Source organism: Marmota marmota, unplaced genomic scaffold, assembly GCF_001458135.2.
Source record: "Marmota marmota marmota unplaced genomic scaffold, marMar, whole genome shotgun sequence".
Classification (NCBI taxonomy): Eukaryota; Metazoa; Chordata; class Mammalia; order Rodentia; family Sciuridae; genus Marmota; species Marmota marmota.
Window position 1 is genome coordinate 2,833,928 of NW_025999894.1, and position 17,142 is coordinate 2,851,069.

The 17,142-nt window shown below is 31.8% G+C and overlaps 1 protein-coding gene across 5 annotated transcripts in view; it reads right to left on the reverse strand.

The window, feature by feature from the left end:
• Window positions 1-476: 476 nt before the first annotated feature.
• Abca5 (ATP binding cassette subfamily A member 5) overlaps window positions 477-17,142 on the reverse strand; it is a 76,568-nt gene continuing 59,902 nt past the window's right edge. For all 5 annotated transcript variants that reach the window (XM_048795512.1, XM_048795488.1, XM_048795493.1 and 2 more), the window contains 16 exons: window positions 15,457-15,627; window positions 14,391-14,504; window positions 13,881-14,015; window positions 13,157-13,231; window positions 12,347-12,438; window positions 10,819-10,945; window positions 10,377-10,494; window positions 10,184-10,275; window positions 9,076-9,251; window positions 8,597-8,672; window positions 8,384-8,478; window positions 7,206-7,325; window positions 3,411-3,560; window positions 2,918-2,997; window positions 1,381-1,436; window positions 477-771 (listed from right to left, as the gene is read on the reverse strand). In XM_048795512.1, the coding sequence (XP_048651469.1) occupies window positions 664-771; window positions 1,381-1,436; window positions 2,918-2,997; window positions 3,411-3,560; window positions 7,206-7,325; window positions 8,384-8,478; window positions 8,597-8,672; window positions 9,076-9,251; window positions 10,184-10,275; window positions 10,377-10,494; window positions 10,819-10,945; window positions 12,347-12,438; window positions 13,157-13,231; window positions 13,881-14,015; window positions 14,391-14,504; window positions 15,457-15,627 (1,785 nt within the window). In that variant the 3' untranslated portion in view covers window positions 477-663. The remainder of the gene's footprint in view (window positions 772-1,380; window positions 1,437-2,917; window positions 2,998-3,410; window positions 3,561-7,205; window positions 7,326-8,383; window positions 8,479-8,596; window positions 8,673-9,075; window positions 9,252-10,183; window positions 10,276-10,376; window positions 10,495-10,818; window positions 10,946-12,346; window positions 12,439-13,156; window positions 13,232-13,880; window positions 14,016-14,390; window positions 14,505-15,456; window positions 15,628-17,142) is intronic.

The following is a 17,142-nucleotide window of genomic DNA, read 5'->3' on the forward strand; positions in this document are numbered from 1 at the left end:
AACACCTTTGAAAGAGCAAATAATAATAATAATAATAATTTAAATACCAACTTTTTTCTATTACCTGTGTCTAAAATTGCCAGTTGAAATAAAGTCTCCTTTCCTTTTTTATGATTGATGACTGCCACCTAGTGGATAGACACCACTTCCCTCCATTTCTACAGTGAGGCTTTCTAGGGTTTACCCAAGCTTTTATGGATACCAACCTCCACTGAAAGCTTCTTTTAGAAACTGAAAAGGAGAAGCAAGAAGCTTTCACATTGCCTTATATATGTATATTAGTTATATATTCATTTTTTTAATTTAGAATGGGACATTACATAGCTATGTAATTAGATGGTATGACCTTTAAAAATAAACACAGCTAGTCAAATAGTTATTCTATCACTATTTCTTTAGAATCTCTTCTTGCAAGTGAGAAATATAGCATACAAACTACAGTTCAAAATTCTTCAGATACAAACATGCAAGTTGACTTAATTACATATTAATTTTATTTAAAGTAAAGCAAAACAACAACCACAGCATTTCAATTAAGGAGCACAGGAAAATCGCAATGCCTTCACATTTCTCTAGTTGCCATTCAAATAATAAAGTTTTAATGGCAGAGTTAAATGAAGTGAAGAACAAATAAGTTCAGCAAACAGACTGAGCAATACAGATTCAAAATACTACTCTGTCTTCCTGTGTTCTTTCCCACCAAAGTGTGCTGTTTAAAGTTCCACAGCTATTATCTTCTTCCTCTTGTTCTTTGGTGAGTTCTACAAAAACCTGAATGAAAGGAAATAAATGAATGAAGTACCACACAGCTCCAAGACCTTTTAACAAAATGAGAAATGGGATAAGGCCACATCTAATTATATTAACCAGTATCAAAAGAGGCTTATTGATATTAATACTATTTAAACAAAATAAGTTATCTCCATTAATTACATGCAAAGATGAATGCTTGTTCAAAGGATTAATAAACTGTTGATTAATATGTTAAGTAGCACTGTCATAAAAATAATTATAAATATTTAAATAATTTAAGATATTTTAATATGAAACACCTTTCTTTACCAAACAGAAAAAATTGAGCTATTCAAAATAAGCAAATGGAAATTAGCTTGATTTAACTATTCCATGTTATATACATGTATCAAAATATCACACTGTTCCCCATAAAGGTATACAAATATGATTTGTAAATTAAACTTTTGAAAAAATTGAAAACAATAAGCAAATAATTATAAAGTTCCCTATAACTGTACAAAGTTTAAGATTATTCTACAATGATTTTATAATATCACAGTATCTCTTTCTTCAATCTAAACCTAAATAATTGCTATTAGATACTTTGTACTTTAAAATATTTTTTTTAAATTAACTTTAAAGTACCTGTTCCAATGTTGCTTGAGAAAAGCTATATTCCTCAATGGCAAAAGTCTGTTTAGCTATTAAAATATAAAAATAGGATTTTAATTATCAGTATTTTAAAAGGATAAAATGGCAATCACTAGTAAGATAGCTAACAATCTATTTTAAAAACTCATGTAAACAACTCATTTAAAATTGAAGATGCCAAAATCTGTTACTTTCCTTTCAAGTCTTCTTTTCTCTTCAGATGCCAATTCCTCTACAACCTTAAGAACTTAATGTTTATTACTTGTCTTATTTCACCTTTTCTAATCTCCTCTTTCCCTCCTGTATCCCCTTCGTCTTTATTCCTTTCTTGTAATATCTGCTATGTCCCTTTCCCCAACTCCCCTGTAACCTGTTCTTTGCTTCTGGGACTAGATTCTGAATATTAAGAATTTTTTATTTTTTGTACCAAGGATTAAGCTCAGGGGCATTTAAAAACTGAGCCACGTCCCCAGTCCTTTTTAAAAATATTTTATTTTGAGACAGGGTCTCACTGAGTTGTTTAGGGCCTCACTAAGTTGCTGAGCATGGCTTTGAACTTGAAATCCTCCTGCCTCAGCCTCCCAAGCTGTTGGGATTACAGGCATGTGCCACCACACCTGGCTCCAGAAGATATTCTATATTTATTTCAGATGCTTTTGCAATCTAATCCAATGCCATGTCTGCTATCATACTGAATTCTTTAATTCTTCCTAAGCAGTTCAGGTTACTTTTTTTTTATTATAAAGAAATCATCAGAAAAACAGAATTTACCTTTATACTCTTAAGGCTAAAAAACATTGATCCATAGATGCTATATAGGGTATAAGAAAACCTTTTATTCAGCATTCACATAATAATAACCACAAAAATCCCATTATTTGTATTGAAAGATATTAACAATAACCCTTATTCATAGGTAATGCTATAAACTAACCTGTGTCTGAACATTTGCCCAATCCAGGGCATTTAACCTCTCTTAACTGCCACCAGCACATATTTTTGTACTTTCACTTATTTTTTAAATGCACAAATTCAATACCAAGTACCTCCAAAGGAAAAAAAAGTTTAAAAATAGACTTTTTTTTGTTTGTTTGCTTTGTTTTCTAAGAATCCAGATTCTTTCAATAACCTTCTTTAAAACTTAGAAGAATGCCCACCCTCTTGCACCATGAATTCTCCTGTCATTTGCTGCTACCACTAGAGTAGGAAGTAAGGATTCAAGAAATACAATGCTGCTGGATGCTGGACAAAACCACTGAGAGACAAGCTAGCTGATCATTTATACAGATGTAATATAATAAACTATGCTGTTTGGTGTCCACTGACAATTCTAAAAGGTTTACATTGTGATAGTTGTTCTACAAAATCCCTAAAGCATTTATATTTATCTATATCTTACATTACATGAATAAAAGATTATGTTCTTATTTGCCATAGTTTCAACAATAAGTTGCCTCCAGTTCTGAACTTTTAAAATAAAATTCTTTCATAATTTGAGAACTACCTTACAAAACTTTAGAATACTACTTACCTTCTTCCAGCTTAGAAAAAGATTGTGAAAGAGACTGAACATCTTCCTTAGGAATTTTATAAGCCAGAATAGAAGAAAAACTGAAAACAAAGATAAAATGCAGAAAAATTTAAAAATTACTACAACTGTGCTCTAATGCTCAAGTTTAAACATTTTTTATATTCAGAATTAAACTCTAATAAGTTTATTTGAAATTTATTTGGATAAAAATTGTTTGAAATGATAAAAGAACTCCATCCATAGTAAAATAATTATCATTACTACCAAGTAAGAACTTTAAAAATTTTAAGTACTATTAAATATTGAAAGACATTACACTGAACAGACATAAAATTGCATCAGATTTTATTAGCCCAGTATTGGTGATAATACAGAAGTATTAATGTGAGATACAGATATAATCAATGACTAAAGATTTTTTGGCTAATCCTTAATATAACCTTTTATGATTATTGCACTATAATGAAATATAACTAAGTTAAAAATATTTTACCTTTCCTGGCGGCTTGCATTTGGAAAAATATACTGAATTTCTCTGTGAAGGCGGTCTATTTCTAGATTTTCTATCCAGTCCTTTAATTTAATTTCCAAAAAGTAGCCTTTTCCAAATTTACTCTTTAAATGTTGTACTGTTCCAATACATCTAAAGTAATTTTTAAAAGAAAGAACAGGGAAAAAAATGGCTTGACAATTTCAAAGAATGATTGCTCACTTAAATCTTTATAATTTTTTTTTGAATAAAATTACGCTGGAGTACTTTTACATTTATAGGAAATGAAAATGGCAAAGATGCAAATGGCTTTCCAGTTCTCCCAGCACCATTTGTTGAAGACGCTATCCTTTCTCCATTGCATGCTTTTATCACCTTTGTCTAATATAAGGTAGTTGTAATTTTGTGGATTGGTTTTTGTGTCCTCTATTCTGTACCATTGGTCTACCCGCCTATTTTGGTACTAGTACCATGCTGTTTTTGTTACTATTGCTCTGTAGTATAGTTTAAAATCTGGTATCGCTATACCGCCTGATTCACTCTTCCTGCTTAGGATTGCTTTTGCTATTCTGGGTCTTCTGTTTTTCCAGATGAATTTCATGATTGCCTTTTCTATTTCTTCGAGAAATACCGTTGGGATTTTGATTGGCATTGCATTAAACCTGTAGAGTACTTTTGGTAATATCACCATTTTAATGATGTTGGTTCTGCCTATCCATGAACAAGGTATATCTTTCCATCTTCTAAGGTCTTCTTCTATTTCTCTCTTTAGGGTTCTGTAGTTTTCATTGTATAGGTCCTTCACCTCTTTTGTTAGGTTGATTCCCAAGTATTTCATTTTTTTTGAGGATATTGTGAATAGGGTGGTTGTCTTCATTTCCATTTCAGTGGATTTGTCACTGATATACAGGAATGCCTTTGATTTATGTGTGCTGATTTTATATCCTGCCACTTTGCTGAATTCATTTACTAGCTCTAGAAGTTTCTGGGTAGAACCTTTTGGGTCTGCTAGGTATAGGATCATGTCATACGCAAACAGTGCTAATTTAAGTTCCTCTTTTCCTATCTTTATGCCTTTAATTTCTTTCGTCTGTCTAATTGCTCTGGCCAGTGTTTCGAGAACTATGTTGAATAGAAGTGGTGACAGAGGGCATCCCTGTCTTGTTCCAGATTTTAGAGGGAATGCCTTCAGTTTTTCACCATTTAGAATGATGTTTGCCTGAGGCTTAGCATAGATAGCTTTTACAATGTTGAGATAAGTTCCTGTTATCCCTAATTTTTCTAGTGTTTTGAACATAAAGGGATGCTGTACTTTGTCGAATGCTTTCTCTGCACAAAAGTTAACTCAAAATGGATTAAGGAGCTAGGAATCAAACAAGAAACTCTGCGTCTAATTGAAGAAAAAGTTGGCTCTAATCTCCACCTCATGGGGACGGGCCCCAAATTCCTTAATAGGACACCTGTAGCTCAGAGTTAAAATCAAGAATCAACAAATGGGACTTACTCAAACTAAAGAGTTTTTTCTCAGCAAGAGAAACAATAAGAGAGGTAAATAGGGAGCCTACATCCTGGGAACAAATTTTTACCCCTCACACCTCAGAGAGAGCCCTAATCTCCAGAGTATACAAAGAACTCAAAAAATTGAACAATAAGAAAACAAACAACCCAATCAACAAATGGGCCAAGGATTTGAACAGACACTTCTCAGAGGAGGATATACAATCAATCAGCAAATACATGAAAAAATGCTCACTATCGCTAGCAATCAGAGAAATGCAAATTAAAACCACCCTAAGGTACCATCTCACCCCAGTAAGAAAGGCAGCAATTATGAAGTCAAACAACAACAAGTGCTGGCGAGGATGTAGGGAAAAGGGTACACTGGTGCATTGCTGGTGGGACTGCAAACTGATGCGACCAATTTGGAAATCAGTATGGAGATTCCTCGAAAAGTTGGGAATGGAACCACTATTCGACCCAGCTATTCCCCTTCTTGGACTATTCCCAAAAGACCTAAAAAGAGCATACTACAGGGATACAGCATCATCAATGTTCATAGCAGCAAATTCACAATAGCTAGATTGTGGAACCAACCTGGATGCCCTTCAACAGATGAATGGATTAAAAAAAATGTGGCATGTATACACAATGGAGTATTACTTAGCAATAAAAAACAACAAAATCATGGCATTTGCAGGGAAATGGATGGCATTAGAGCAGATTATGCTAAGTGAATTTAGCCAATCCCTAAACAAATGCCGAATGTCTTCTTTATATAAGGGGGGTGACTTAAAACAGAGCAGGGAGGAAGAGCATGAGAAGAAGGTTACCATCTAACAGGGATGAGAGGTGGGAGGGAATGGGAGAGAGAGGGGGAATTACACGGAAAAGGGAAGGACACCCACATTGTTATACAAAAATACATATAAGAGGATGTGAGGCAAAGGGGAGGAAAAAAATAAATATAAAAATAAGAGAGAGTGAGAGAAATGAGTTATGGTAGTTGGGGTAGAGGGAGGGGAGGGGAGGGGGAATAGGAAGGGGATAGGAAGGGCAACAGAATACAACAGACACTTGTTTGGCAGTATGTATAAACGTGGCTGTATAATCAACGTGATTCTGCAATCTGTACACGGGGGAATAATAAGAATTCATACCCCATTTGAAACAAATGTATGATATATGATGTGTCAAGATGAATGTAATGTTTTGAGCAACCAATAAATTTCTGATGCTTAAAAAAATAAATAAATAAAAATAAAAATAAAAAAAGAAAATGGCAAAGATGATAAATACAGCATCCCCTTATCCTTTATCCAGTTTCCGCTCCCATGATATTTTCATGTTATTTCCCATGGTACATTTGTCAAAATCAAGAAATCATATTATTACACTAGCATAAAAACTGAACTCCAGATTTCATTTGGATTTTACCAGTTTTCCACTTCTGTCTGTCTTATTTATGGGATTCTGTTCCACAATGCACTCAACTGTCACATCTCCTTAATCTCCAATGGTCAGTGGCAATTTCTTATTCTTACCTTCTTTTTCATGATTTGGATGGTTTTCACAAGTACTAGTTAGATGTTTTTTGTTAGCATGTCCTTCAGTTTGAATTGCCTGATAATTTTCTCATGATTAGATTAGAATGTGGGGTTTGGGACATAATAGCACACTGTTGAAGTGCCCTTCACATCACATCACATCACATCAGGGGGTATGTGATATCTACACAATATTGCTTTAGTTAAGGTATATGTCAGGTTTCTCAACTGTAAAGTTACTATTTTTCCCTTTCCACATTTTAGTTTTTTAGAAGAGACTAGCTAAATCCAGCCTAAACTTGGGTATGAGATAGTGGAATATTCAGCTCCCCTTTTGCAAAGGGTTAATATCTACATATATTGTTTGGAATCATTCCAAAAGTAAAATTTTCTTCTCTACCCACAGTTACTTATTTAATTATTTATTTATGCATTAACTCATTTATTTTATACTGTGTTATATAATACAATATAATGCCTAACAATTTGTTAAAATAACAAATATCCTAACCTTAAAATAACATTTGAAACTACTGAATAATTGAGCCAATTCCAAATGCAAGTAGCTAGTCATATCTGAAGGAAGATAACATTTCCAACTAATTCTATAGAAAACTGAATGAAAAATTCAAACAAAGAAACATTTTTTTAACATTTAAACTAATGTATCTGACTATATGTTTTTGAAAGAATGATTTTCAAAACCCACCACCCAACTCTCCTTTCCCAAAAGGCCTACTGTGTAAACATGTACCTTAACTGCCCAGACACCATAATAGCCACTCGGTCACAGACAGCTTCTGCCTCCTCCATGTAATGAGTGGTCAGAATTGCAGCCCGCTTTTTGTTTTTAAATGCAGTTCGAATTGCTCGCCTGCTAAATAAAATACAAAGAGGAATATCTTTTAATGAAAATAATGGGTATTTTAATTTAACTATTTGGTTACTTTGGTTAATTAAAACTTATTGAATATCAATTGCTATCGCTATTATTTTCTGCCCAACTATGATGTATTTGAATTTATTTTCTCTTCATTTTGAAAGCTAATCAGATAAAGAGATATTTCATGATTTCAAATGTTCATGTGGGATAAAAGTTTAAAAAACAATTAATTATACAGATCGATGGGGCTGGGGATGTGGCTCAAGCGGTAGCGCGCTCGCCTGGCAAGCGTGCGGCCCGGGTTCGATCCTTAGCACCACATACAAACAAAGATGTTGTGTCCGCCAAAAACTAAAAAAAATAAATATTAAAAAACTCTCTCTCTCTCTCTCTCTAAAAATAAATAAATAAATAAATAAAATAAAGATATTGTGTCCATCTACAACTAAAAAATAAAATAATTTTTTTAAAAAAATTAAAAAAAAAAAAGATCGATGCTTTTTCATGTTTTAAGAAAAGTAACCATAAAATCCAACTTATATTTTATCAATATGGAAATCAAGGTTCAGAGAAGTATTCAACTAATTAGTACTTTAAATTACCAGGCAGAGTTACAACATAAGTTTAAGACAATCGATTATCGGAGTGATAACTTAATGTTACATGATTAGGAAAAACCTTTCTACAAACTATTCAAATAGCAGAATAGTTTATTTTAATAATTACTCATATGCTTATTTCCATTCTGGAATATATATATTATATATAGTATATATGTCATATATAACATACATAAAATACATATACTATATATACTGTATTTATATATAATATAGTATACTTCACAAAAAATTAGATAAAATTTTAAAAGAATAAGGTGATCTCTGGAAATCTAAATATTTAGCTATTTTATTATTTACATAGGATTTTAAATCAAGATATACACATAACTATTATTATAACTAAAAGTTACAGTAAAATAAACTGCTTTTTTTCTTCCAGCATCAGGCAGTACAGTGTGTCTCAAGAGTTGTTTGAGTCGTACTCACCACATATGCTGTTTGGCTTTAGGATCCATACCTGTGGATGGTTCATCTAGCAGAGTAATCAGAGGATTCCCCAGCATACTTAGAGCAAAACATAACTAGATGGAAGGAAAAAAAGAGGAGATAGACTGTTAAGGCTTTACTGTGAGGAATTTTATCAAGACAGCCATGAGCATTAAACTATCAATAGATATATCTATTGTTTCATCAAAGTACCTTTCGCTTGATTCCCGCAGGCAGTTTCTTTATAGTTTTTTGAAGATGTTCTTTTAAATCAAGGGCATTTGTTATTCTGAAAAGTGAACAACATCAAATGAGTGTACCAAGATATGAATAAATAAATGTAAATTGTCTGTGATCAGACATTGCTTTCTCTAAAACAGTTAACTCAGTTGGAGCTTAGTATAATTATGTAAGACCAAAAATCTTCAATTTATATCATTTTAAACAAATTAATGTCTTGATAAAATGATTCACTTTAAATGAAAATGTTTCATGACATTCAGAGGTACATTCATTCTATTAGGAAAAGAGCCTTTTATTTTCATAGCTAACACAATTTTGTTAAGAAAACATGAACAAGTATTTATCATTTTCTGTGAAAACAATGATCCACAGAAATGCTTGATAAGGAATTTTTAAAATGTAAAATATAAATCTCCCCAAGTAACAAAAGAAACCTAAGGACATTTGACCGATTTATTATTTCTTTCATGTCACTTGCATTCATTCCTTTCACAGCTCCATAAATTTCAAAATGTTCTTGTAATGTAATATCTGGCCACAGTGGGTTTATCCGAGGACAGTAACCCAAATACTTAATGGAGTCATCATCTTCAGTTGTGTCTGAAGTATAATCTCCTAGAAATACCTACAGAAATACAAACCAATTATTAGGAAGTATTTTTCGGTCAGTATCTATTGTGAGGGAAGTAAGTTGATTATTTCAAATCCCTTCCTATGACCAGAATAATATAAGGTTAGAATTTTATTGCTTTTTTTTAATCTTAATTTTGTTTATTTATTTTTATGTGGTGTTGAGGATCAAACCCAATTTTATTGCTTTTTGATGATGGAAGGACATACATACCTAACCAAGATGAAGGTTAGTGACGAGGACAGAAAGGTGATTACAGTGAATAGCCAGGTAGGAAAGTAAGGCACAATTTTAACTAGGATAACCAGGGGGCTGCATCAGAAGGTAATATTTGAGCTAAAGTGAATTTAGCTGTTCGAATTTGTGGGAGATAAGGTACAGCCAACACAGGAACAGCTCCAGTAAAAACCCAAAGAAAAGAGTATACCTGGGGGCTAGGGTTGTGGCTCAGTGGTAAAGTGCTTGCCTAGCACTCATGAGGCATTGGGTTCAATCCTCAGCATCACATAAAAATAAATAAAATAAAGGTATATTTTAAAAGAGTGTACCTGTTTTTTTCCAGGAAAGCAATGAATTACTTACTGGAGCTGGTATGAAGTCAGCAAGTGGGGAAGATACAGGAAATAGGAGCAGGAGAGTATTGTGAAGTTTCTACCAAGTGGTGAGTAACTTGCTAATAATCAAAGACTAATCAATGGCAGAGCCAAGACTAGCTCCCCATCTCCTGAAATTAATAAAACTATCTTCCATTAAGTAGATAAATCACTCATGCATGTAAAAATCATAAAAGTAGAAATACCATATATGCATGTCTGCATCTATGTATGAAAATGTTCATCAATTTCATCAAAATCCCAATTTGTCATTAATTATCTTAATTAAAAATAAAAATCCTACGTGACAAATTCCACACCACTGATACATACCTGGCCTGAAGTTGGTTCAATATCACCAACCAGAATATTAATAATTGTACTTTTTCCTGCACCATTTGGACCCAACAATCCCAAGATCTCTCCTACAGGAATTGAAAGAAAAATAATCATCATATTCAAATGAAATGAAATGGAAATTACTCTTCTAGAAAAGATATTTATAGAAAAGTAATTAAATACCAACCTTTTTTCACAGAAAAAGAAACGTATTTAGCTGCCACTTTCTTTACTTTTCTTGAATGAAGAAAATCTTTCTTGTCATCATATTCTTTATATAAATTGCTGACCATAATGGCTGGTTTCTAATAACAAAAACAGGATTCAAAAAGCGAGTTATAAAACAGATATGTGTCATTTCGTTTCATGACAGGCTGCACTATCAGTTATGCCTATATTATAAGAATAAATTGCTAATAAGTATGCATTATGAGTAGTATACAAGTAAACTTCCACTCATGACTGAAATCATGGCTTATTCAAAAGTTAGTTGACAAAAATACTTTTTCCATGAAAAACTTTTTTCAGACTGATACATATTCAAAGAAAAATATTTTTCAGATTAAATTTTATGCATTGGTAACTTACATTTCACATTTAATATGACTTAGGCATAAAGTCTAAATTACCTCCTCACAACACTGGCAACTCATCAGCTCTTTGACCTTTAGTCTCTCAGCCTTGACATCTTCATCTTCATCCTCATTGTTTGGTGGTTCTGGAAACTTCCTAGTTTTGAACTTTGTTGAAAGGGTCCTAAGAATATAAATATAGTAAATTTTCAAATAATTAAGATACTAAGAAATTTTGGCAGTACATTGAGAAAAGATTTTTTTAAGAACATTAACATGAAATCTAAGATTATTTCTGAAAGCTGGAATTACAAGTATATTTAAAAAAATTTTTAAATATTTTTAAAAATAAATTTAAAAAATAAAAGCATATTTTTCACTGATGGCTGGCATTTAAATAATATTATCTACATCAATTCATTTATCTTTTCAACATTATTATTTATGACTAGTATCTGTCAGGTATTCTCCACAAGGAGATAAAAAACATGAACCATTCCCTCAAAGAACTTAGAACTTAGGTATAAAGTGAAATTGCCCACAAAGAGTAGATAAGGGCTGAAGTCAGAACCCACAGAAACATCACTCTTGTGGGTAGACAGAGGAAGTGCTTACAAAGGAAATTCTGATCAGGAAGAGAAGAGGCAAAAAGATGATACCAACGTGGAAAACAGAAAAATATGAGGCAGGGGGAGTCAACAATGTTAAAAGCTTCAGACAAATAAGTTGGGCTGACCAGACAAGACAATGATAAAACCATTAGTTGCCTTACTGGAAATTAAAAAAATATATATCAATGGAGAGGTAAGGGAGAAAACCAGATTGTAGGAAGTTAAGGAGTGAATGGGAGGTCAGTACCTGAAGATGAAAGATTTCTGGCTATGAGAGAAAAAAATTCAGAAGTAACCATCCAAACATTATGCTAAGTGTAAAACTGTATACTCAATACTAATTTATTATCTAAATCCTACAATTTAATAAAGGTGCTTTCTGGTGAGTCAGAATTTTCCAACATTAAAATACAGTGCCCACTATGGTGAAAAGTAAATAAATATGAGAGTTAATACATTTAATGTACTTAAGAGAATCATTGGTCTTTTTTGGCTTAAGTTTTTCAAAATTCATTTCATTATTTCTTTTCTTAAAAATGTTTTAAAATGTACTATATAAATATTTAAAATACTAGGCATGCAGTAAGCACAATGGGAAGGACATATGCATCAATTCTAATTATATATATTAATGTTAATTTTGCAAAAATAAGTATAGAAAATTTTTTAAAAAAGAAAAATATGCTAAATGAAAGAAGCTAGACCAAAATAGACTAAATATTATATAATTCCTGTTATATAAAAAGTTTGCAACAGGCACACCTCACAGAGACAGAAAGTAGCTTAGTGATTACCTAGGGCTAGAGCCATGAGAGGACAGACAGGAAAGCAATTGTTAATCCCTCAATGGGCCTAAAGATTGTTTTGGGAGTACTAATACTGGAACTGTTTCAAAATTATGTAAATGGTGATGGCTGCATAATTTCATAAACTTAGTAGAAATGTTAAAAACTTAAATACAAAAATTAACTGACCTGAAAAAGGGATCCTTTCTTATTGATCTCCCTCCATGCTTTTTTTCATAGTACTGTAAGAGGAAAATCCATAGTACACACTGCAGATAAGGCTAAAAGAAGAACATGAACAGCTCAGGATTGAATCTGATGAAGTCATTCTTTCTTTTTTTCTTTGCCAACAGAACCAAGACCACATGCATCAGGTTCATTAATAGCACCATCCCCAGCAAAAAAAAAAAAGCCAGGCTCAGTGACACATGCCTGTAATCCCAGTGGCTTGAGTGTCTCAGGCAGGAGGGTCGCAAGGCACTAAGCAATTCAGTGAGACTCTGTCTCTAAATATAAAAATAGGGCTGGGGATGTGGCTCAGTGGTCGAGTACCCCTGAGTTTTATCTCCAGAACGCCCCACATTTGACTTCCTGTGTACCTTGTTTTTTATGCAACAGGATAAAAACTAAACATAGTTAATTTACAGAGATGGAAATTACATAATACTGAGAAAATGGATTTCTAAAATTCAGGTTTTATGCTGGGCACAGTAGCATATGCCTATAACCCAACATGCCCATAAACCAGCAGCTCTGGAGGTTAAGACAGGAGGATCGCCAAGTTTAGGGCCAGCCTCAGCAACTTAGCAACTTAGTGAGACCTTGTATCAGAATAGAAACCAAAAAGGGCTGGGGATGTAGCTCAGTGGTAAAGTGCCCCTGGGTTAAAATCTCCAGTACACAACAAAAACAAAACAAAAAAAAACAGTTAAAACCAGACAACCACACCATTGTTAGGGTAACAAGCTGACACACAGAAACACTTTTGTTATTTCTTACCATTATAACAGCCACTAAAAGTCTGTCCCATGGATTGTCAGTATTCTCATTTTTTTGTAAATTCTTCCAAGAAACCTAAGACAAAAAAATTTTTAAATGTATATTCTGAACATGTAATATTTGAATTAAAATTAAAAAAACATATAAGTTAGCTTTTCATATTCATAGGCTATGCTCTATACTTAAACTCTTCCTTGACCCCAAAAATTTCTGAGAGTAGATATAAATTAAACATATTAAACTTAAAAGAGGAGAGGGTAGTAGCATATAGAATTAACAGCAATTCTAAATCAATAATTCATAATAATTTTTTCTAATAAATGGAAAATTCTTTCAATTATTTAGACTTAATAAAACTAATGTGCTTTTGGAAATTAACACTTTATTTTCTCTCATCCCTTTCTAGTATAATATGCTACTTAATCCTTGAAAAACTCCTAAAAACAAATACTGATTGAAACCACATCTTACTTCAAATTATGTACATTATTTTGAGCATCAAAGAACATGCAATGGGCACAGTCCTTTTCCTCTGACAATTTATATTTAGACATGCTTAAAGATTTCATACTTCATTTCAAATTGCTGTATTAATAACTTAATCAAATAGTAGCAGTTAATTTGATGTATCCTGCTATTTTCAGTACAAAAGCTAAGATTCCAAAGATTAGGCAATATATATTTATAGAATTAAACTATTAAAATATCTAACAGACTTACTTACCTTTATGAAAGATATCAGGCAACCTAGAAGCGGATAGATTGGAACAGCTATGCAAAAGGTATAATGAAAAATAGCTGTAACTGTGTATCCCATAAAGAAAGTTATTTCAGTGATTGCAATACAAGCTAATGCTGTCTGAACGAAAAAAAAATGAGAAAATAAGTGACAAGGTATTTAAATCTTTCATATAACTTACTTACAGATGGGTGCCTTAGTACATTAACTATGTTTTCAAACCTCTAATAAATCATGGAGCCACGGGTGACACTTGGCCAGAAAGCATCAATATGCTGATACCAGTTGTTTGCAGCTGGTATGTTTGCCATACTAGTTGTTAAGTGCTTTTAATATCATCCTTTCATGGAATGGATTATATGGAAGATAAATATACAGGCAAAAAGATGCATCCAGTTCTCTATCTAAATTCTGACGTGATTTTTTTTAGTATAATCATGAAAGAATTTATGACTTTTAAATAAGCTGTTACAAAAAATATAAAATGTGACTTACCACTGAATAGATAAATGACCAAAATTCTTTGGTATTTATAATTTTCTTATAAGTGAAAGAAGCAACATAGGTAAACAGAATAACTGATGGAACATAACCAATGAGGCAAAACACCTGCAAATCAGAAATGTTTATGTTTATGTAAAACTACGAATAGCCAGTAATACATACAATGTAAAACACCACAATCATAGTAAAATATTAATAATTATTCTTTAAATTTTATTCAACAAATCTTTCCCAAACTGAAAGTGTGTGATTTAAATGAAGAGTTATTATCCATAATTTCTACTAAATCAATAAAAACATGCTTTTAATTTATTGCTAACACTATCCTGAACAATCACTTAAACAGAACACAACTTGCAGTTTTTTATACCAAGTAAAATGTTGTCTTATTTTATTAGAGGGAGTAAATATAGCTGTTTGCAACTTTATTTCACTCACTCAACTATTAGCTACTATTTAATATTGCATTTAATAAATTAACATGTTTTAAGAAAAGCATTATTTTATTTGGCAGACTTATATATAAGGCCACAATGGTCTCTGGTTAAAAAAAAAATCTTTACTTTTCACCTCAGTGTTTCCCCTTTTTTCTAATAAAAACCATTTAATGAAAAGGTCTATTATCAAGTCATTTACATGTGAACATGAATGCGAATTAAGAGTTTTTCTTTGTATTTTAAGCCATGTTATAAATTATGGAAAAAAAGAGCTTTCTCCTTGTGAAATTATGGTCTGGCATAAGAAAAAACAAGAAAGACACTTTACAGAAGGAATACATTTAAATATTCCAGATTACACAAAGTATGTGGTCTGTGTAAAAAGCCACCTTGATCTTAAAAAATTATTTTAAAATGGTGATGTTATTGTTTTTAAAAATCACTTGTAGTAATACAAACTGAATTAATTAAATGTATCATATACAATAATTAAACACTGGTTCCATTTTCTTGTTTAACAAACTAATTTCCACATTACTCAATGCGGTCATGTATATAATTAATTTTTTAAAATAACATTTTATCTATAGGTAGCATGAGAACAACTGATGTTAACTTACCACGGCAAGGAACTTTACAGCATAAAAATATAATTCATAATGAAATGCGAATAAACTTCCTAGCATCAAAAAAAGAATAACAAAAAATAAGGGAATATCAACAATTGCTTGTCCAATCCAATATGCAGATGGCAAAAGCCCTGAAAGTTTAAGTTGAGTATAAGCTTTGATCTAAAAAGGAGAAAAAAAGAAAGTTTTATTATAATTTCATTTTACAAACAAAAACTAGTAAATTATTATAGAACTCCTAAATTTATATCAAGAGAAAAACTCCATATTCCAGGCCGACAGGTAAGTACTCCTGACATTAAATACTGAGTCCATTTAGCCCTTAATGTGGCTTACTATTTGTGAAATATAATAACTTCAATGAGATTTTTAAGAATCAGAATAAAACAAAGCAAAAGAGGTTATGTCATGGGAGTTATGGCTGTGCAAACAATGAGGAGCCAAAGTACTTACTTCTGAAAATTTGTGGAAATGAATGGAAATCTGTGTAAACAGAAAAAGAGTCTCATTTTTTAAAACTGACCTTTAATAAAAACACTAACAAACTGCCAAATACCCTCTGGATTTGAATAGAGCTTCAGATTAAATGTTTAACTTAGTACACAGAAAATTTGAGACTCTTACATTAAGATGGTGTAGTATATAACTGTAAGGTGCTATTATAATACATGTAAATAGCATTTTCATGCATGAGAACAGTTTTTCTCTCATGCTCTCATTACTTAAATTTTTTTAGATTTTTTACAAATTCAAATACCTAATAATCTTATTCATTTCTATCATCTATAAAAATATCTATTCTTAATAATTAATATATTATATGAACAGGCCAACGGGTAAGACAAAGGATCCAAGAAATATAAAAATCAGTTAAAGAGGAAAAGGGGATATAACAGCTCAGTGGTAGATGCTTGCTTAGCATTTTTGATGCCATGGGTTCAATCCTCAGAACAAAGAAGAAGAAAAGGGGGAAAATGGACAAATGCTATGTTCAATAAATCAGAAGCAAATTTAAGTATAGGAGTAAATTAAAATATAAATACAAAAAAAGTCAAATACAGTCATTTTGTACAATTCTAACTTTAGTTATTCATTATTTTTGGTTGGAATATAAAAAGGTATATCCACTTTTGAAAATAATTGGTAATTTCTAGTGAAATTAAACATCAGAATACAATCTTTTGGGCATTTATCCTAGAGAAATGAAAATATGTTCATACGAAAACCTGCATGTAAATGTTCACAGCAACTTTATTGATAGGAGTGAAAACTGTTATCATTTCAGATGTGGAATACTAAGCAATTATGAAGGCATGGACTATTGATACACACACATTTGGTGAACTTCAAAAAGCAATGGGAAGTTATGCTGAGTGAAATAAGCCATTTGAAAAAGAAAACATACTGTGATTCCATTTATACATTCTTGAAATTTCAAAATTATAAACATGGGGAACAGACAAATGATTTGACAGAAGCCACAGGGGGAATGCAGGGAAGTGGTATGTGACTAGAAAAGAGCAATAGAAGTACTCTCTGTATTTTGACTTGAACAATGTCAATACTTGTAAAATTTTACTATGTTTTTTTTAGGATGCTACCACTGAGATAAAATGAATAAAGAGTATACAGGATCTCAGTGTATCATTTCTTACAAGTGAAAATGAATCTATAATT